A 22,979-nucleotide genomic window follows, 5' to 3' on the forward strand; every position below is an offset into this window, starting at 1 on the left:
AAGGTCTCAGATGGATGGTTAAGCACATTTTGGTTCCAGTAGGTAGTTTAGTGCATGATTGGTTCCAAAAGGACAGATTAGTGTGTGTTTTCATTGCGAAAAGGGCACTTTAGTGCATATTGAGGTCCCGAAAAGGGCACTTAGGCAGGTTTTAGTTCCTAAGAGGGCAGATTAGCGCATGTTGTTGTTCCAAAAGAATAGATTTGTGCATTTTTTGGTTCCAAAAAGGGAACTTTGGTGTATGTTGAGGTTCCCAAAAGGGCTGTTTAGCACATGTTTTGTTTCCAAAAGGACAGATTAGTGTGTGTTTTCATTGCAAAAAGGACGCTCTTAGGCATATAGAGGCCCTGAAAAGGGCACTTATGAACTTATGAACATTTAAGTTTCTAAAAGGGCACCTTAGCACATGTTTTGGGCCCAATAGAATAGATTTGTACATTTTTTAGTTCCAAAAAGGGAACTTTGGTGTATGTTGAGGTTCCAATAAGGGGGGTTAAGCACATGTTTTGGTTCTAAAAGGGCAGTTTAGTGAATGTTCTGGTGTCAAAAGGACAGATAAGTGCGTGTTTTCATTGCAAAACGGACACTCTTACACAAAAAAGGCACTAAAGCACACCGTTGGTTGCAAAAAGGGCAGATTAGTGCATATTAAAGTCCTAAAACATACACTTAAATGCCACTTTAAACATGTTGAGGTTCCAAAAAGGGCACCTAAGCACACATTTGGTTCCAAAAAAAGCACTTTTTTTGCACGTTTTGATTTCAAAAAGGGCAGTTTAGAGCATGTTTTGGCCCTCAAAAGAGAGCACTTTAGCCATATTTTCGTTAAAAAAGGGGATTTTTTTACACATTTGGTTTTAAAGAAGGCATTTTGGCACATGATTTGGTTAAAAGAAAGAAACTTTAGTGCATGTGTTTAGGTACTTAAGAGGGCACTGTATGTTGTGTTTTTCTACAGGTGGGCCATGTGGGGGCAGCTTGCCCTCCATCCCCCTCCTCTGTACACACCACTGACACTGATCATATTATCTTGATCGTCTGTTTCCCTGATTTTAACTGGAGCAGAGGGCGTGAAGACTTTTTCAGACCTTACATCTTGATTCCTGGGGAGAGGTAGAAGCCGTTTGTTGGTCCCACGCAGACTCACCAAATGCTGTTTGGCCTTTCTGACACCATGGGTCTGGATTCAGAGATGGACAGACATGTTAACTTCCTCACCCATCCACCCATCCACCCATCCACCCATCCACCCATCCCTCTGTCTCTGTGCTGCTCTGACTCCCTCCCCGTCAAACTCCTCCACACCATCAGCAGATTGAGAGTCAGCAGGTGTATGTGTGTATACGTGTGTGTATGTGTGTGTGTGTGTGTGGGTGTGTGTGTGTGTGTGTGTGTGTGTGTGTGACTGAGATTGGGAAATGAACTGTGGTGTGAATGCATTTGTTGTAGACGGACGTGTGTTTTTTTGGAGGGGGGGATGGGTGGCATCACCGTCGCCATGGGAACGGAGCCTGATGGAAAAAAGAGTAATTTGTCTGGTTTCTATGGCGATGAGCTACACAACAGAGCTGCTTCATAGGCTACATCACCAACCAAGATAAAGACACTTCATGTGTGTTTTAAGGCGTGAATTGACAACTGTCGGTTTTAACCTGCAGGAAATGACGTCATGAGCTCCGGGGAACAGGTTTTTATTTAAAGGTGAGTCTGAGAAATAACTTTCTGTGCAGGTTTAAAACTTTATATGAGGGTAAAACATGAAAACAGAGCTGCATCACTGATTCCTAGAAAGCTTCCTCTGTCACACACACACACACACACACACACACACACACACACACACACACACACACACACGCTGTCACTCACGCGCTGAGGACTGTGTTTGTTTCTCTGCATTGAAGCGGCGCGGAGCGGAGGGGCGGGGCCGAAAAGGGGCTGCGAGCAGGTCGAGGGAGGTGCAGAGAGGAGGAGAGGGCAGAGGGAGGAGGGAGTGTCTGCACCCGGTGTGTGAACGCCGGTAATTAGTGACGTGCCTCCCCGCGAGCCGAGCAGTCTGCTGAGGGAGCAGCCGGTGGAGGATGAACGGGGGCTCCGTCAGAGCAGCGGGGCGATGAGGAGCAGAGAGGCCGGCAGACAGAGCGCCTCCTGCCGCAGAGGAAGCCCAGATTAGGCTGATCTGACAAACCGGTTCCCCCTCTGGGCGGACACACAGCGTCACGTTTTCTGCGACTCCCACCGGCCCCTAACCCACCCACCACGACCACCCAGCGGGGATGTAGGGTGGAGCTGGTGGAGCTGGTGGAGCTGGACGCACCGGCAGCCGGCCGGGTCCTGGTCTGACTGCATCTCCGTCATCAGCGGCTCGATCCCTCTTTAGGTATGTACAGCCTGGCTCCAGTGAAGCAGCTAGGAGGTGTTTTTACTGCAACCTGTCCGAGTGCTCACACTGAGGAGCCCGGGTCTGAGTCCGGACTCTGATCTTGATCCACTTTGTGTGTTGCTGTGTGTTGCGCACAGGTCCATGCGGGGTGGGGAGGCTCTGGGCGCAGCAGGGCAGGGTCTGCTGGGGGTGAAGTAGGCTATCAGCAGAGAAATGCTGCTTCACTCAGCAGCTCCCGGGCTCTGCGCATCCAGCGGATGAGAGGAACCAAAGTTGGACTCTCTCCGGGTCTGACCTCCTGCTCTGGGGGGCAAACCCCTCCTCCAAGTCCAGACCGAGAGCTCCGGAGCCCACTGATGCAGCCGGCCGCTCCTGATGCTCGGCAGTGCTCCGGGGCTTTCCGGTCGGTGGGAGAGGCTCGAGCCGCGGCCGCGCGCTAGAATGCTGCGCCAGGTGTTGCACGCGGGCCTCAGGACCTCCTTCCACGCGCTGGGCCGGTTCGTGGCGAGCCACCCGGTGTTCTTCGCCTCGGCGCCCGTGCTGCTGTCCATCCTGCTGGGGGCCAGCTTCAGTCGGTACCGCGTGGAGGAGGACGTGGAGAGCCTCCTGGCGCCCAAACACAGCCTGGCCAAGATAGAGGGGAACCTGGTGGACAGCCTGTTCCCCGTCAACCGCTCCAAGCACGCGCTCTACTCCGACCTGCAGACCCCGGGACGCTACGGCCGCGTCATCATCACCACCAGGAAGGGGAGCGTGCTGGACCCGGTTCACCTGGACACCATACTGAAGGTATGCATGAGAAAAAACTGGCTCTGCTCTGACAGAATGAGAAGTGCTTCCAGGAGGAAATGAGAGTGCAGGGCTGGAAAAAGCTTTTATGATTTATATATTCAGGATTTCACTTCATCAGTTTGGACTTTAATTAGTTTAAAAGCGACCAAATGGAAGAGGGTGCACAAAAAGGCCAAAAAAACAATCTTTACTGCAGCTTTCTGGTAAACTGTGGAAAAATAAAAGTAGAATATCCATAATTTGATCTTTTTAAAAACGCCTTAACTGAATAAAGTGACTCCATAACAAACTGAGGATGCATTTTAAATAAAAAAATTGGCACCAATCTCTGATTGTTTCTGCGTTTACAGGAACTCAAAGTCATTTAAACTCATCACTTTTATATTAATAATGTTTTAAAACACATGACAAAATTCCAGAGTGGCTCATATGTTTTCAAATTTAAAAAATAATGATTAAGTTACTCATGAGACAACATTAAACCTCTGATTTTCTTTCAGTACCATCATAAGATGTGACAGAATGAGCTTGTTTAGCTTAGCCCGCTAATGTTCAGCAAACTAACAGTGATGCAATTAAGCTAACAGTTAATTTAACTTGATAACATCTACTTTCTATGTCTAGAAGTGATGTTTTCTAACAGCTAAGCGAAGAAAAAAGGTTAAAGTGAGCTTTTGTGACTTACAAGGGTGTTACAGGACAATCCAACTCAACCACCTTTTAAAAACCACCCAAAGAAATAAAAATAAAATAATCTTTATTCAATGTTTTTGTCTTTATTGGCTGAGGGGGCTGCAACCTTTACTTTTGTATGAGCCATTTTACTTCAGCTCACCTGGATTGCAGTCATTTAGAAGCCACAAAATTATTATTTTAAATAAATTTGCATAAGTTTCAAATACTTGCAAAAAAAGGAAATAATTTTTTTAGTTAAAATTATAATTAAAAAAAATCCAACTATTTAAATAAAATGAAATTTCAAAAAAATCCCATTCAAAAATGGAAGAAAAAAAATTACAGCATTTCTGAATCTTCAAAATAAGTAAAAACCTAAAAAAAGGAATTTTTGAAAAATTTTACTTCAGCTCACCTGGATTGCAGTCATTTAGAAGCAACAAAAATATTATTTAAAACAAATTCACATAAGTTTGAAATACTTGCAAAAAAAAAAGAAAATAATTTTTTTATTTAAAATTGAAATAAAAAAAAATCCAACAATTTAAAAAAAAAATGAAATAAAAAAATTCTTCCAAAAAATGGCAAAAAAATCACAAAATGTTTAAAATCTTCAAATTTAGCAAAAATCTAAAAAAAAAAAAAATTTTTTGAAAACTTTTACTTCAGCTCACCTGGATTAAAGTCATCCAGAAGGGACAAAATTATTCTTTTAAATAAATTTACATAAGTTTAAAATATTCGCATTAAAAAAAATCTTTTTAAAAATGGCAAAAAAATCACAAAATTTTAATGTTCAAAATTAGCAAAATCTTAAAAATAATCGAAATTTCAAAAATGTACAAAATTTAACAAAAAAAAAACCCTGAAATGGAAAAAACTGTAAAACATTTTAAAGCTTTGAAATACTATTTGATTTGTATAATATATATTACTTTTACAGCTATTACAGATAAGCTAATGAAGCTAAGCTCTACAAGCTAACGTTTCCAGCCTATCACAGAGCTAATACAGAGACACAAACACCCAATGGCATGTGTATCAGCTTAATAAGCCTCTGAGGGAGACAGATTAGCATGCAAGCACAGGGCGAACATGCAGACCTCATTACATGATGTGCATCTTTTATTTACTCGTGTTCAGAGCAAACATCTCCCTCCTCATTTCATGCATGTAATCAAACTTTCCCAAAGCCAACGGGTGACAGATGTGTGTAAGGATCAGAGTTTGAGGTGGTGCAGCCAACGCGCCGACTCTTTATGAAGTCAGACATATGAAGGCTGTCTAATAATCCCTGATCCAGAGGAGAAACAAAGAGGCTGGAGCACCTGTACGTCTGGATACTTCCCCCCTTATTTGATGACCTTTGAGACGGTTACACTAACCAATCAGAGTGCTTTAATTACGAGCAGACATTTGTATTCTGGTAAGGATTTCTGAGCATGAGTTTGAACCCTCTGGAGTCATTAGCTGAATGATTTCTGGGAGTTAAACAGATGTAATCAGAGCGTGCAGAGCTGTACGGCTCAGCTACGACTCGGTGTGTGTTTGTTTGTCAGAGATAGTTTAGAGACTTGTTTAACACACACACACACACAGAACGCAGCGTGCTCCTCAGAGACCTGCATCATTTACAGCATTTACAGCCAGAGCGGCTCAGCGAGAGGATGAAAACCTCTCTTACGTAATCCTACTCCAGGACATCTTTGTAATATTTTGTCCGAGGATGACTCGTCTACTCTGTGAGCTCCTACGTTTTCCTGAACCACCTCAGACCGGCCTGCGAGGACGAGTCTGAACCTGCTGTGTGAGAGTCGATAGTAGACAGGATATCCACTTTACGAGGAGAGGAGAAATTATGAGTCACAGCCAAACACGGCGATGTGCTCTCGTCTGTTTGAGCTAATGTGAGGGAGTTGGTCACTTTTCATTCTGTTACTCAAAGATCAGACAGAGACAGCGAGGAGAGAGTGATGAGCAGGGAGAGGTCAGAGGTCAGAGGTCAAACTCTGCTCTTCATCTATCTGTCAGGTTGGGGCGGTTAATCAGTCTCATTCACAGATTCAGTCCAGTTTGATTTGACTTGATTTGATTTGAATCAGTTTAATTCAATTCAATTTGATCCAATTTATTTTGATCCAATTCAATTAATTTAGTTTTGATTTGATTTCATTCAGTTTGATTTGATTTGATTAAATTTTATTCAATTTTATTTGATGTGGTTCGATTCACTTCGATTTGATCCGATTCAATTTACTTGGATTTGATTCATTTTTATTCAGTTTGATTTGGTTTGATTAAATTACTTCGACTTAATTTGATCTGATTCAATTCACTTAGATTTGATTAAGTTTGATTAAGTTTGACTTGATTTGATTTGATTGATTTTATTCGATTAAATTTGATCTGATTCAATTCACTCAGATTTGATTTGATTTTATTCAGTTTGATTTGATTTAATTAAATTTGATTTGATTCAATTTAATCCAATTCGATTCACTTAGATTTGATTTGATTGGATCTGGTTCGATTTGATTCAATTTAGTTCAATTCGATTTGACTCGATTTGATTTCATAAGACTTGATTTGATTTGATTTGATTCAGTTTAATTTGATTCAATATGATCTGATTCAATTTACTTTGATTTGATTCAATTTGATTTGATTCGACTCACTTAGATTTGATTTGATTGGATTGGATTCAGGTTGATTCGATTCAGTTTGATTTGACTCAGTTTGATCTAATTAGATTCACTTTGATTTGATTCATTTTTATCTGGTTTGATGTAATTTAATTTAGTCTAATTCGATTTGACTCAATTTAATTTGATAAGACACGTTTTGATTTGATTCAATAGGATTCAATTAGATTCGTTTGTGATTATTAAGGTCCCAAATCGTTTACCAACTGTTTTTTTTATTGTCAATGAATCTCTATTTTTGCTTATTTCTTTTTCATTTAACAGTAACCAAAATTATTGCAACATTAAAAAAAACAGTCAGTGAATGACATATTTTTTTTACCTAGAAACAACCTAAAGCCCTTTCTGTGTAGTCTACCTGTTACTTCAGAAATTTTCAGTAATTATTTTTTAACTAGATCTAAATGCAACTCTGACGAGATTACAGATGTAAATATCAGACACTAAAATGACTCTCATGTTTTTCCTGTGTCACTGAAATGTTATTTTTGTCTCAAACTGGATAAAAACTTCACCTGATCTGAATCATTAAAACTAGAAAGTAAAAGGATCAATCAGTGTGCTGATTTGATAAAAGTACTTTACTATTGGGTTTCAGGAAAAGTGACAGAGTGAGCGCTCTGTATTGGTTTTCAAAAGTAGCACAGAGTGAGCGCTCTTACTTTGACTTACGCTCTTTGACATTTCTTTATGTTAACATCGTCTCACGTCATGTTTGAAGACCACAGAGAGATAAACAGAGCTGACTTCATCGTCATGTTAATGTTTTCATTCTTGGATTGATTTTTAAAAGTTTAATCATCAATTCAAACTTGTCAGTGACATCTTCTCGATTAATCAGTGATCGTTTTTTCACCATCCTTTCTGTCGGGAGATGACGGAGTCAGGTTTGGATTAAAATGCACTGAACAGAAACCAGCGGTGACACTGAAGCATCTTCTGTCTGAGCAGACATTCTTACACACACACACACACACACACACACACACACACACACACACACACACACACACACACACACACACACCCTCTCTGAAGTGGATGCAGTCCTCTGAGCAGACTCGGTCCCTGTTCAGACGGGCATCAGGCCTGTTGCTTAGAAACCGGTCCCATGGATGCTGCTGGCTCCGCCGTCCTCTCAACACAGAAACAGAAGAAGATGCTGAGACCACTATTGTTACTCTGAGTACACACACACACACACACACACACACACACACACACACACACACTCCTCCACACTTTGAGTCTCTGACAAACTTTGATACAACTTCTTGTTTTTTGTCGCAGTGTGTCGAAGAAAATAGGACACGGGAAGCTGACGTCTTTCTTTTCTTCTGTGTGTGTGTGTGTGTGTGTGTGTGTGTGTGTGTGTGTGTGTGTGTGTTTCCTCTCAGCTCCACAGGCAGATCTATCAGATGCAGGTCACAGTCCCCGCCACGGGCCTCAACAGCTTCAACTACTCCTTCTCCTACCTCTGCCTCCCCGATGACAAGAACGTCTGCATCATCGATGACATCATCCGCGCCATGGAGGAGATCCAATCAGCTCGCGCCTCCAACCGCACCATCCCGATCCTGCGCTATCCGATCACGCAGCTCGCAGACGGACGGCAGGCGTACATCGGGCACCAGCTGGGCGGAGTCCAGGGTTGGGGTCCTGGTGGAACCGTGCGTGGTCCTGGATCAGGAGGGCGAGGGGAGGGTGTGCGTTCAGCCCGGGCGCTACAGCTCACCTACTACCTCCAGGCGCGCGGTGGCCTCATGGACCGCGTCGCCAGCCAATGGGAGAAGAGCTTCTGCGCTGAGCTGCAGACGTTTGCGGCGTCGCACCCCAAACTCAGCCTGTACCCGTCCACGTCGTCGTCTCTACGAACAGACTTCCAGTTCTCCTCCGTCCTGGCACGGCGCCCTCTGCTGGCCAGCCTGGGGGCGTGTGGCGTGCTGGCCATTCTCTGCTGCTCCATGAGGGACTGTGTGAGGTCCAAGCCTTGGCTGGGACTGCTGGCTCTGCTGTCAGTCACTCTGTCAGGACTCACCGCTGCCGGGATCCTCAACCTGACCGGGGCCACCTACAACTCCTCGTACCTGGGGATCCCGTTCGTCATGCTGGGTAGGTCCAAAACGTTTACCTCAGGACATGTAAAACACATCAAAGCTCCCATCTCCTGCTCCTTTCCTGCAGTTTAATCTGGATCATTGATGTCTTCATGAAATGGTAGTAACATGTTTTGGTCCAAAAAGCCAATAAATCAAGCACAGCAGCATTGTTTCCAGGCTCTCATAGCCCCTCTGTTCAGAACGCTCTGATTTAGTGGGCGTGGCCTTCATATGTAAATGAGCCACCGCTGATACCGCCGCGCTCTTCCACGTCACTGAGAGCGGCGCCACGAGCTCCGAGTGCACAATATTTAGAAAACAGAGAAGCTCGTTTACCGTAACATTACAGGCTAAAACAACAGGCTAACTGCAGCTAAAGTTAGCATCCTGAAGCTAACACAGAGACAGGGGGGACACTGAGGAAAAGCTCTTCCATCTGCTCCACAGCACACAGCATTTAAAATACTCACATTTCCAGGGTCCCAGGTTTGTTGGAGGATGGTTGGTAATGCGCCTGGATTCAGGACCAGTCTATTGGCTAGCCCTCTGTTGGACTGTCCAAAGTTGGAAAAGCAGTCGGCCGTGAAGTGACTAGCACACACATGCTCAGTTTTACTGAGTGTAGCTGGAACATTTCCTGATAAATGAACTCTAGACACTTAGTCTGTCTTCTTCTGAGATGGGAAGCTTGAGCATGGAGCTATGTGGCTGTTTACAGCCAAAAACAGAGCAGTGATGGCTCTTCAACTTTGGCATTCTCCTCGCCACAGCTGGAGAGATTTCTCATCTCGTTTTAGGTCAGGATTTTACATTCACAAGCTCTACTAAGAACAGGTTTGGTCATTAAATATCACATTTTGTGGGCTGGGAGGAAAGACAAAGACCCACACATTTCACTACAAGACTTAATAAAGTGATTTTTGCATCATATGGGACCTTTAAACCTCTGCAAGTCTGATTTCATGTCTTTAGGCTCCATTTTGGAAAGGAATCAGGTCGGTTTGAGAGTTTTTGAGACAAGATGTGGAACTGTGAATGACGTTGTGGTCATGATGTTTCCTCCAAATGCCAAAGACGATCACGTTTCTACCTTGATGTGAACGTACTGACTGTTCAGGAAACTGTCTGCACATTTCTTGGAAACTAAAGCCTGTTTCAGTACGGTTTGGTCCAGGTCGGATCAGTAAAGCCGGATCCTGTTTGTGTTTCCACAGACAACCGTGTCCTTCTTGGTAGGGGGCGTGTAAGCTGGATGACTAGCCACATCAGCTACGTACTAGATGACGACATAGCAGAAGGGAACTAAAAAGTGGGATGGTACGGGTCGGTAATTTTGGGACCTGTCTTTGTTTTAGTCAAAGGAAAAAACACAAAATGCTGCGTTGAGAAGAACTGAACCAAACGGTTTGTTAGAAACATCTCTCCATTGTCCCTGAACTCTGAGAGTTCTCTGCGAAGCCGACAGACTGAAAGGTAACTAATGCCTCCATGTGCAGGTGAAAGCCGAGGTAAACATCCCCTTTCCTCCTCCATCACAGCCCGCCGTGTTCCCTGTCTGTTATTTCCAAATCTGTGATGGGTGTTGCAGATGCCAGCCAGCGGCTGAATGCCATTTCAGAGCAGACAGTCGTCAAAATGACTGACAGCTGGTGAAGGGTGAACTCGCCTCAGTCGGGGGGAGGATGACGGAGCTGAAGGGAGAAACCAAATCCTACAGTTCCCTCAAACAGCTGCGAGGAACAAAGGCAGAGGCTGATCTAGACTCCCCAGATCTTCATGGGTTAAATGGGAACTGCTCTGTGCTGGTTTGCTTTGCATGAAGGGCTGTTGTGTTGTTGAGAGTTTTTAACAACCCCGAGCTAAACGCGTCGAGGAGCTGCACTCGACCTTTCTGAAACCAGAGATCTGAGAGGTTTGCCCACTCAGACTGCGGTTTAAACCCGTTAGTCAGAGCCGGGTCCAGGACTTGGCCGTCCAGTCCACCAGACTTCCCTGAACACAAAAGAAACACAATCAGTATAAAAAAAGTGGGGTTTTGTTTTCTGAGTTCCTGCTCCTCTGAGAGGATCCTGAGCTGGTCCCAGACTGAGTCTCTAATCCCTCTGAGTCTCCCCTGACTGATCCTCCCAGCTGGGTGGAAATCCTCCAAAGGGAGGCGCCCAGGAGATCCCCAACCTGCCTCCGTTGGCTCCGTCTTTGGTTTGAAGCAATCCCAGGTTGACTCTCAGATCCTGTCAGAGCTCTGAACATTTATCTAAACCCTCCTCAGGGATTAGTCCTGGTTTCCCTCGTATGATTGATCCGGCTCAGCTCCAACAGACTTCAACACCTTCATACCTCACCGTCTGAGAGAGACGGTCGAACGTTGTTGCTCATTCCTGTCTCTGCTGATTGAGTTTGATCAGACGAGTTAAAATCGTAACGTCACACTGCTCTACAGATCAGGGGTCTGCAACCTTTACTCTCATAGGAGCCATTTTTCCTCAGCTCACCTGGATTAAAGTCATTCAGGAGCCACAACATCTACTTTATCTTTACAATAACATCGATAAAGAGTGAACAAAATTCTAAACAATGTTAAAATCTAGTGAATAATTAAACAAGAAGTTTTTTTAATGTATGAAACTGCACATGTGATGTCTTATTTTAATTTATTTGTTTAAGTTGCAGTATTCCAAATGTATGCAAAAAATTAAATACAATTTTTCTATAAAAATTGAAATTTTCATAAAAAAAATCAAAAAATGTCTAAAGTTCTTTTTTTTTAAAAAACTGGCAAACATTTTTTAAAAATTCTGAAACTTCAACTTTAGCAAAGTTTCAAAAGATTTTGAAATTGTATAAATGTACAAATATTTTTATTTAATGTAATTTAATTAAAAATAAATGAATATATTTTTGAAATTATTTTCTATTTTTGTTCATGTCTTTAAACATATAAAGCTCATATATTAAGCTAGCACCTTGTCAATTCAGTTTATGAAATTGCTAAATTTAGGGAAATAAAGAAATTTGCTGAAGTTTTAAGAATGCAAAATTTTTGAAATAAAATCTTCAAAAACTGCACAAAATGAGCATTTTTTTTTAATTCAGAAGTTTGTAAAAATGTCAAACAATTTTGAATTTTCAAAACCTTGCAAACTAAACAAAAAAAATCAAAATGTGCCAAATTTTCAAAAAATGTGAAATTTAAAAAAATGCAAATAAAAGAAATGCAGAAATAAAAACAATTTAAAAAAATATCCTAAATTTTGGGAATTTTTACAAATTTGCTTAATTTAGAAAATGCAAAAAAAAAAAATAAAATAAATAAATTTAAACAGTTTTTAGAAATTGCACAAAATTTGATTTTTTTTGTAATTCAGAAGTTTATAAAAATGTCAAAAAAAGTTTGTAATCTCAAAAACTTGCAAACATTTTAAAAAATTAATTAAAAAAAATCGCAAACTTTATCAAAAATGTAAAAAATTTGCCAAATTTTAAAACATTAAAACAAGATGTCTGAAATTTTTTCATAAATTTATTTATTGCTCAACTCCCCATATTTTTTTGTTTGCTAATGTCTTCCCACATATCAATCATGTATATTAATCCAGCACATTGTCAGTTAAATGAATCCATCCACACAGGATTAAAATCAGTATTTTCTTCCAGATTAGTCTTTTTGTAGATGTAGTTATCTTCCCAGGGCTGTAAAACTTGAGGTTAGCCACAGGTGCATGGAAAGTTGGTGGGCTGTTGATGTTGTAGGAGGTGAAGTAGAGCGGTGGCAGGCTTTATTGACAGATGGGATGAAGATTTAGTTCAACACCAAGAAAAAACAAAACAAAAAAAAGTTGAGGAAAAACTCAAAATCCACTGAACTAAAGTGGTTTTATATCACAGGATGAAGGTTTTTCACATCCTGTACAAAGGTTGGATGATGGATTATCTGTGTTAGGGACGAAAACGTGTATAAAATTCACTAAGAAGAATATTTTATCCCTTTTTTGACTTTGATTCCTCTTGAAGAATCACAGCATCATGAGACAAAGTGTAAAAACGGCGTGTTTCTGCCTTTTAACAGTCTCTCTGCAGGGTGTCACACCTCGGTCCTGTCTGAGCCGGAGAAATGACACAGCAGCTCTCAGACATCCTGCAAATACAGTTTCTCCGCTCATTTACACATTTCTGCTGCAGAAACAGGAGAATTCAACCTGTTTACAGTCTGCATCATAAATATCAGAATAAATCGATGCACGCGCAGAAACGTCTCCGTCCTGCAGAGGTTTGCAGCGCCTGACGCCGCGTGCAGACGGCTGAAGTGTTTGGATGCTCTCTGTTCAGACACCTCGCTGCCATGGCTGAGATAAGCACGTCCGGTCTCATGTGCATGCACATACGTGTTTAAATCTGTGCAGCAGATGGTTTTTCAATGGTCCCCTCTCCTCTGGTTGCTATGGCACCCGTGAGTCACCAGTGACCGAGCCCCCCCTCCTTCCTGTAGTGACCTCAGCACGGCGAAACACTTAACACCTCAGCTGAGGCACAACGTACCGACACTTCGAGCGTGGGCGCAGCTGAGAAAGTCTGGATCAGTGTGTGTGTGTGTTACTGTGTGTGTGTTACTGTGTGTGTGTGTGTGTGTAGACAGGGACAGGGGTGTGCAGGTTAATGTTGCAGCGAGAAGAGGGGGAGGCTGAGGATTTGGGGATTTCACTAGAGCTGGAGACGAGCTGGTGTGAAGAATCAGACTGAGACACGCTCCATGGCACTGAACCAGAGGGAGGCCACCCTCTGCAGGAACACCCGGTCCCTGGTCTCTGGTCTCTGGTCTGTCATGAAGTGGATCTGAGCTCCTTCAGACCCTCAGTCTAGACCGTACAGTGAAAGACGACTCACACACAAAAAGCTCGTTGTGAAACAATCCCCACATGTTGAAGGTGTAAACTTAGCTCAGATTCTCCACCCAAACACGTCCTTTCTCTCTGATGGTGAAGTGACGGTGGCCTTCGAGGACAAAAAGCTCCTGGTACAAAGTCTAATGTGCACAAAAAAACCCTTTCTTTGTCTTCAAACTCATTTTGCACAGCGTCTGGTTTCATGTCAGCTACATGTTTGCTTAGTGTTTGTTCTGAGCTAGCGAAGAAACATGGCGGTGCAGGACTGCGGCCTTCATGCTGTTAGTTTCTGCACACTGCACCTTTAAAAAACTGACAACTTTCATGCACATGCTCTGTAGTTTGATATTTTTAAATCAATCTTTTTATAATTAATATTAAACCCATGTTGAGTATTTAGCATGTGATTCGGCCTTTAGCCTATCTTTTACCCTTAAGCCCATCTTAAAGTCTTTAGCCTGTCTTTTTGTCATTAGCCTGTGTTTAGCCTTTAACTAGTGTTTTAGCCTTTAGCCAGTATTTCAGCCTATAGCCTGTGTTTAAGCTTTTATTTTGTTTTTGTTTTTAGCCTGTGTTTAAGCCTATATTTTAGCCTTTAGCCTGTCATGTAGCCTTAAGCCTGTGTTTTAGCCTTTAGCCTGTGTTTTAGCCTTTAGCCTGTGTTTTAGCATTTAGCCTTTCATGTAGCCTTTAGCCTGTGTTTAAGCCTATATTTTAGCTAAAACACTAAGGCTAAAACACAGGCCTATATTTAGCCTGTGTTTTAGCCTTTAGCCTGTGTTTTAGCCTTTAGCCTGTGTTTTAGCATTTAGCCTGTCATGTAGCCTTTAGCCTGTGTTTTAGCCTTTAGCCTGTGTTTTAGCATTTAGCCTTTCATGTAGCCTTTAGCCTGTGTTTTAGCCTTTAGCCTGTGTTTTAGCATTTAGCCTGTCATGTAGCCTTTAGCCTGTGTTTTAGCCTTTAGCCTGTGTTTTAGCATTTAGCCTTTCATGTAGCCTTTAGCCTGTGTTTAAGCCTATATTTTAGCTAAAACACTAAGGCTAAAACACAGGCCTATATTTAGCCTGTGTTTTAGCCTTTAGCCTGTCATGTAGCCTTTAGCCTGTGTTTTAGCTTTTAGCCTGTGTTTAAGCTTTAAGCCTGTGTTTTAGCCTTTAGCCTTTCATGTAGCCTTTAGCCTGTCATTAAGCCATCAGCCTGTCTTTTAGACTTTAGCCTGTATTTTAGCATTTAGCCTGTGTTTTAGCCTTTAGTCAGTCTTTTAGCATTCAGCCTGTGTTTTTGCCTTCAGCCTGTCATGTAGCCTTTAGCCTGTGTTTATGCTTTTAGCCTGTGTTTTAGCCTTTAGCCTGTGCTTTAGCCTTTAGCCTGTCATGCAGCCTTTAGCCTGTGTTTAAGCTTTTAGCCTGTGTTTATGCTTTTAGCCTGTGCTTTAGCCTTCAGCCTGTGCGTTAGCCTTTAACTGGTGTTTCATCACTCTTTCTGGAGACAAAAGTTGAGCTGTTTTGATTCTTTTATTTCTTATAGACTAGAGACCAATCAAAAAAACAAAATCTGTAATCTCCAACTGTCACCATTTTTATCTTTTTTTAAGCGTATTTTTATTTTCTTTCCTATATTGTGTGCGTTAACTTCTGTTTTAATATTTTTTTAAATGCATTTTTTCAGTTTGTATCTGTTTTTCCAACAATCAGACCAAAGCAGAGTCTTTCAGAGGAAAAAATGACCTGTTTTTGATTCTGGTTCTTGACTCTGCTGATGCCCGAACGTATTGATGAATCAGGAAAATAATCAGAAAACAAACTGAACTCAGACGCAGACTCATGAGGCCTTAAAGGTTTTTTCGTTAACCACAGAAACTGGATCCCTCCCAGTCCGACCCGCTGTGCAGATGGACCGTGTTCAGCTCCATGAAACCACAGACGACTGTTACAGCAAAAAGTTGTGTTTGGAAACCTCCACATCATCAATTTACCTCCTCTCTGCACACACACACACACACACCAAACACACACACACCATTAAAAAGCCGTTAGCGTCCTGGAACAGCTGTCTCTTGGATGTTTCCCCGTCAACTCATCGCTCAGTCTCTGCGTTGGCTCTGTGAGCTAACAGGTCCTGTGTGACAACGTTTCTGTCCAATTATGGGACGAGGAGGATGAAAAACGTCGACAGAAAACACATTTTCAGACTCTCTCCTCCTCTAAAGCGCAATCACATCCTTCCTCCTCTCCATCACACCTCCTCCGTTCCCAGAATCCACCTCTCTAACTTCTCTTTAACTTAGTTTCCTGCTCAGACGATCCTCTGCTCAGCCCCCGTTTGGACGGGAGGATCATCCAGCTCGTTCAGTCACATCCCCCCGTTTCTGCAGCTCTCTGCGGTTATTTTAAGCCTGACAGCCGCTCTGCCTCCTCCGCGTTTACTGACTAATTATGGTATAGAGTGCATGCATGCAGAATGGTTACGCTCAGAGTGTTTAGTATGCATGCACCTCAGATCAGCGACAGGAAGTCTTCATGAAGTGAGCTCCGCTGGTTTCACTGGATTTAACTCTTTATTTATTTTATGCAGACGTATGACACAGTAAATCTGGATCCTGTTGCTTCTGAAAATCAAAATCTTGACAAAAACATGAAATCTATTTCTAAGCTCAGTAAAACCCAGAGTAAGAGGCTCTGTGTTTGCCTGGAGAGGAGTGAATCAGTAGTTTTGTGCTCCTGCAGAGTCTCTGTCAGACTAATGTTCCCCATAAAGACTTTTTTTATTCCCTCGAATAAAATGAACCTATGGATTTGTGGCCCCTGCAGGCCCCTGGTCATGGGGACAGTGACGTTAAGTCTGCGATGTTTCAGTGAAATATGATCCAAACTGAGTCCTCTGAAGTCCCAGCAGGACCGGATCGATTAAACACTCCCCTTACAGTTTTTCTGTTGTGATTTACGTCCCCTGACTCATCCTCAGCGCTGGCTCCGGTTTTAGAGCCTCAGTTAACCCGACTCCTCGTTATTAACCCTTTGGTGATAATAAACCTTTGAGGGTAACACGGTGACGTAACCAGAAGACCGTATATCGATCCACGGCAAACAGAAACTTCTACACCAACAGTCTTCAACATGCGGCTCTCTGACTCCTCTGCAGTGGCTCCTCGTAGCTTTAAAAGATATTATAGAAATAAAGAATTGTTATTTTTCTCACAGAGGGTATTGATGATTAAAGACACTGACACTAAATAAAATCCTACGTTAACATTTGTTAACTAAATGCATGGTAAGATGTTATCTAGCAACAAAAAACATCAACAGCCCACCAACTTTCCATGCACCTGTGGCTAACCTCAAGTTTTACAGCCCTGGGAAGATAACTACATCTACAAAAAGACTCATCTGGAAGAAAATACTGATTTTAATTCTGTGTGGATGGATTCATTTAACTGACAACGTGCTGGATTAATATACATGATTGATATGTGGGAAGACATTAGCAAACAACAAAATATGGGGAGTTGAGCAATTTTATAAATATATATCTATTAAGATTCAAGTATCCTTTTGAAACAATGAAACTTTTGCATTCTTTTTTAAATTTTTTATAAAAAAATCTTTTTTCAAGGTTTTGAACTTTCTACATTTTTTTTTTACATTTTTCAAAAACTTCTGAATTTCAGAAAAAAAAATACAACTTTTGTGCAGCTTTTTAGAAATTTTGAGATTAAATTTTTTTTTTGCAATTTTTAAAATTTTGTTTCTTTTTATTTTACTTTTTCATAATATTGCTTTTTTTATTTCACTTTTTTTAATTTTTGAAGATTTTTCAATTTTGAGAAATGTTGACATTACAAAAGTATTTGGCATTTTTGAAATTTTAACACATTTTTAGTATATAAGAATTTTGCAATTTTTGAACTTTCTATTTTTGCAGTTTGTCATATTTATTTCTTGATTTTTATATATTTTTTTTAATTTTCTGCAGATTTTTAAATTTGTGGAAATGTTGACATTTCAACATTTTTTTGCATTTTTTAAATTTTAGCAAATTTTAAAAGTTTCCAGAAGTTTCGCATTTTTGAACTTCCACATTTTTTAATTTTGTTTTTTTTTTAAAAAAATAAAAAATAAAAATAAATAAAAATTCTGCATTATTTTAAATTTTACCTTTTTTTGTGAAACCAATTTCACAATTACAGGAAAAAATGTAAATTTCAGACTTTTTTTCTGAAACTTTTGCTCTTGCTTTTTTTAAATTTCACATTTTATGAATTTTTTTTGTAGATGTTCAAATATTTTGAAATGTATTTAAGAATTAAAAAAAAAACAAGACATCACATGTATTTTTCATAAACTCTGAAATAACTTTAAGGTTCAGTAACTATTCACTAGATTTGAAATTTGTTAAGAATTTTATACACTTTTTTGTCTTTATTGTGAAGTAGATTTTGTGGCTTCTGAATGACTTGAATCCAGGTGAGCTGAGGAAAAATGTCTCTCATCAAATTAAATCCAAACCTGCGATCCAATGAACAGTTTTACACTGTAAAAATAAATGACAGTCCATGCACTGTAAAATAACAGGAAATTAATGGACATTTCTGCTTCCTGTATTTTACCGTTATTTTCCAGGGACATTTTTAACAGTGCAGAACAGGATTTCACTGCTGAATTTTTTACAGTGCACCAATCCAGAGTTCGGCTCGTTAACCCGTTTCCGTCTCCTTCAGGTCACGGGCTCTTCGGCTCCTTCGAGATCCTGTCGTCGTGGAGACGGACCCGTGAGGACCAGCACGTGAAGGAGCGCGTGGCGAGCGTCTTTGAGGACGTCATGCTGCGTTTCTCCGGCTCCACCATGCTCCACCTCATGACGCTCGGCCTCGCCGCCTCGCCGCTCACCAACATGGAGGCCGTCCGCCTCTTCTGCCGCACCGCCGCCCTGGCCGTCACCATCAGCTACGTCTACATGCTGTCCTTCTACAGCTCCTGCCTGGTCTTCACCGGGTACCTGGAGACCGGATACCGGCACGGCTGCTTCTGCCGCAGGGTCCCCAAACCGGACCGGCTGGACTCCAAACCGGCCTGGTACAGGTGTCTGATGTACACGCGCTACCAGGACGAGACGCAGACCACGAACCCTCCACACGGAGTCAGCCACACGCCACACGCCAACCTCACACACACACATCCACACACACACCCACACACGGGGAACAACCCCGCCGTGCACGGACACGGCCACGTGGGTAACTCCACACACACACACCAACACACACACTCTTCAGCTCACACCGACCACCATCCTCAGGACTCTCACCTCCTGCTGGGCTGCGTGAGGCGTTGCTACGGCGACTGGATCACCAACACCTACGTCAAGCCCTTCGTGGTCCTGCTCTACCTGGTCTACATCTCCTTCGGACTGATGGGCTTCCTGCAGGTCACACAACAACACACAAAGACACATACACAACAAACAACAACACAACACACACACAACAAACAACAACACAACACACACACAACAAACAACAACACAACACGACACAATTAAAACAAAATAATACAAAAACAACACAAAGACATACACAGAAACAACAAAACATCAAAGACACAAAAGCATAAAAAAACAACTCACAAGAAAAAAAAAAACAAAAACAAAAAAAGTTTTTTTCTTTTAGGAAACTGTGATAACTCAGATGGAAAGTATATATTAAATATTACCTTAATACAGAGTTTTTAAACGATATAAAGTTTTTTCTTATGGTTAAATGTTTAGTAGAATAAGATAGATTAGATTCAACATTCAGGTGTTTGGTCAAAAAAAATCAAATAATTAATCAAACTACAGACTTTTAAAACACATGACCCAACATATTAAAAAAAAATTAAGATGAGGCAAGAAATAATGTAAAATGTAAAAAATGTAAAAATGTAGAAATGTAAAAATCAAAATTCTGAGAAAAAAGTCAGTATTTAATTTTTTTGTGTCAAATAATTCTGAGATAAAAGTCTCAACTTTTACTTTAATTGAAGAATTCATACTTTACCTCAGAAGTTTGAGTCACAACCGTATGAATTTCATACAAAAGTGATAACAACTGTGATATTTGGTAACTCCATAAATAATCTTTCGAAAAACATTTGGAACATTTTTCTTCATAATTTAACTTAATAGTTTTTTTTAACCCTCTGCATGTCTGTATTTTTCTGAACAGAATCAAACATTTGAAGAATACGACAAAAAAAAAAAAAAAAAAAAAACACTTGAGGAGAAAACATGGAAACAGGCTGATCTGCAGTACCTCCACAGGAATCACTGCATTTAGGAGAAAATTACTTTAAATAGCAAAACACTACAGAAACAAATTTCACAATAACTGAGGAAATTGTAGATTTATTACTTTTTTCTGAAACTTGAGCAAATTAAAAAAAAATTCCTAAAATTTCACAATTCTTGAACTTTCATTTTTTTATTTTTGCTTTTTTAAATTTTGATTTTTTAAATAAAATTTCACATTTTTTGAAATTTTTGCAGATTTTTTTTTTTTTTTGGAAATGTTAAAAAAAAAACAAGACATCACATGAACAATTCATAAACTCCAAAATAACTAGTTTCAATAATTATTCACTAGATTTTATTTATGTTTATAATTTCAAACTATTTTTGTCTTCATTGTGAAGATTTGGTAGATGCTGTGGCTCCTGAATGACTTTAATCCAGGTAAGCTGAGGAAAAATGGCTTGTATAAAATTTAAGGTTGCAGACCTCTGCTGTAATCCAATTTACAGTGTTACACTGTAAAAATGACTTACAGTCCATGCACTGTAAAATAACCAGTGGATTAGTGGACATTTCTGCCTGTCTTTCATAGTTATTTCACAGTTATTTTACAGTGACATTTTTTACAGTGCTGTATTTAAACATAACAGGATTTTACCGCTGAAATGTCCTTGTTAACTTTAACTTTTTACAGTGCACCATTCCAAAGTTACTCCACAGGAATCACTGCATTTAGAGAAAATTACTTTGAATAGCAAAACACTACAGAAACAAGTTTCACAATTACAGGGAAAACTGTAGATTTATGACTTTTTTCTGAACTCTGGTTTCTCTTATGTTTGAATCAGAAACCTGAGTGGAAATTGAAAACTCTGGGGAAATAGTCAAAGATTTGACCTTCAGAATAATAATAATAAAAAAAAAAGGTAGATATGTTTTTTAAAGTAAAAATTCACACTTTACGGATTTCTTGGAAAAAAAACTTTTTTTTTCAGAAGTTTAACTTTAAAGTCAGAATTTAAATTTATTATTATTTTTTTTTATTTTTTATTTTTTATTTTTTAATTTATCTTTTTCTGTCGGTCTAACCCTCGAGAATAAAAATTGTTTTCAGTGTTCCTAATTTTTTTCTTTTGCTTCCTCATGTAAACTTTAGAGAAATATTAAGAGTTTAAATTTTTTGATCCTGTGTGTTTTTAGAGATTTTGTTTGTCGTTTGAACAATTATTTCACCTATGACCAAATCCTGGATCTTAAATGGAATTGGTGTTTTTTCCATCTAAATATTTAATTATGAGTATTCACATTTTATCAGTTTAGTATCAGGAAAAAAAATTCAGATGTGTAGATTTTTATTTCTTTTATTTATTTTTTTATGGTTAACCTCCGAAAAAAATGTTTATTAGCTCTCATCAGTTTTTTTGGGCTGTTTATGTCTTAATTCGAGTGAAGTGTTTGTTGTCAGATCCTCGGGATCAGTCTGTTGACTTTGGAGCCGTAGCTTCAGCTGGTCGAAAGTTTGTCTGGAAAATGTCCTCAGACAGACGGAGGCTAATGACGCCGTGTCATGTCGACCAATCAGGAGACTCGATCATCTTTGATCCGTCAGAATAAAAGCATAAAAACTAAATTTAACTTAAACATGAATCAACAGGAGGAACTCACAGAGGATTTTTGTCACTCGTCCTTTTTTTGGCCTCGGGTGTTTGACGAGTGTTTCTGTCGTCTGCAGGTCGCCCAGGGCTCAGACCCCAGCGCTCTGGTTGCCATGGACACCGCCACGGTCTTATACACCAACGCCCAGCACCGCTACTTCAGCTCCTACTCTCCCGTCATTGGGTTTTACATCTACGACAGCGCCCCCTACTGGAACGCCACGGTGCAGCGCGACCTGCTGGAGTACGCCAAAGGCTTCCAGCGCATCAGCTGGCTGGAGGCGTACCTGGACTACCTGTCGGAGCGCAACCAGTCCACCAGCCAGCCGCGGGAGAACTTCACCCACACGCTCCGCCACGCCTTCCTCCGCGAGCCGCAGTTCGCCCACTTCGCCGATGACATCATATTCGCAGAGCGGGGTCAAGGGGAGGAGCCGGATGTCGCGGCGTCGAGGATCTTCCTGGTGGCGAAGACGACGGAGAACAAGCGGGAGGAGATGTCGGTGCTGCTGGACACGCTGCGGCGCCTGTCTCTGACGTCCAGAGTCCGCTTCCTGATCTTCAACCCGTCCTTTGTTTACCTGGACCGCTACGCGGCGGCGGTCAGCTCGCCGCTCAGACACTCACTGCTGGCAGTGCTCTTCCTGTTGGGTCTGTCCTCGCTGGCGGTGGTGGAGCCGCTGGTGTCGGTGTGGCTCGGCCTCACGCTGCTCTCCGTGCAGTTTGGCGTGCTGGGCTTCATGACGCTGTGGGGGGTGGAGCTGGACTGCATGTCCGTGCTGTGTCTGATCGCCGCCTTGGGGCACTCGGCGGACTGCAGCGGCCCCCTCCTCTGCGGCTTCGCCTCAGGGCGCGGCGACAGCCGGACTCGCTGGGTGAGAGTGGCGTTGGAGAGACACGGCGTCCCCTCGCTACAGACGCTCATCTGCTACAGCGCCGCCCTGGTGCCCGTCGGCTCCGTGCGCTCAAACCTCACACGCACACTTTTCCGCTGCCTCACGCTCACGGCCGGCTGCTCGGCTCTGCACACGCTCGCCTTCCTGCCCACGCTCCTCACCTTCCTGCCGCCCTCCAAGAGCCGGGGACACGGACCCGAGGGGGAGGGGCAGAGACAGGAAGTGGAGTGTGTGGAAATGAACGACAGCACCCGAGTGGTGGATCAGATCACCACGGTCTGATCTGACGGAGGAGGGATGGGCGCCATGCAGCGTTTCCATGGTTACCTGCTTGTTTCTGGCGCTGTGCGGCGTGTCGATGGGCTCGGGGTCAGGCCAAGTCGTGAAGTGCCGCACTTTCCTCTGAAACTCGCTTTAGATCTGGTCACGTTGTTTTGCTGCCGCTTTTTGTTCCACATGGCAAAACGCACGAGCACAACTTCACCGAGCTGCGGCGACCATCTGTACCACTCGAGTCTTTCTACTTTAATGCTGGAGAAATAAAGTCAAACCAAGAAAAGAGGCTCAGTGTGTGTTTCTGTCAGATTCACAAACCCCGACATGTTAAAAAAAAATCCCTGAATCTGTCTC

At 41.7% G+C, this 22,979-nt stretch overlaps 1 protein-coding gene across 1 annotated transcript; it reads left to right on the forward strand.

Moving 5' to 3' along the window:
- Positions 1 to 1,927: 1,927 nt before the first annotated feature.
- ptchd1 (patched domain containing 1) lies at positions 1,928 to 22,898 on the forward strand. The gene is made up of 5 exons (XM_074693471.1): positions 1,928 to 2,380; positions 2,521 to 3,172; positions 7,950 to 8,664; positions 18,249 to 18,955; positions 21,531 to 22,898. Exons 2-5 carry the CDS (start codon positions 2,759 to 2,761, stop codon positions 22,629 to 22,631), a joined length of 2,937 nt encoding a protein of 978 aa, XP_074549572.1. The 5' UTR covers positions 1,928 to 2,380; positions 2,521 to 2,758; the 3' UTR covers positions 22,632 to 22,898.
- Positions 22,899 to 22,979: the final 81 nt, after the last annotated feature.

This window comes from Halichoeres trimaculatus, unplaced genomic scaffold (genome assembly GCF_033239565.1).
Source record: "Halichoeres trimaculatus isolate MK-OKI-2021-1 unplaced genomic scaffold, fHalTri1.1 fHalTri1_scaffold_18, whole genome shotgun sequence".
NCBI classification, from domain to species: Eukaryota; Metazoa; Chordata; class Actinopteri; order Labriformes; family Labridae; genus Halichoeres; species Halichoeres trimaculatus.

Coding starts and splice junctions, on each gene's coding strand:
- ptchd1 (XM_074693471.1), top strand. CDS start 2,759: ATGCTCGGCAGTGCTCCGGGGCTTTCCGGTCGGTGGGAGAGGCTCGAG. Junction 3,173..7,949: donor ACCTGGACACCATACTGAAG/GTATGCATGAGA, acceptor GTTTCCTCTCAG/CTCCACAGGCAGATCTATCA. Junction 18,956..21,530: donor GACTGATGGGCTTCCTGCAG/GTCACACAACAA, acceptor TGTCGTCTGCAG/GTCGCCCAGGGCTCAGACCC.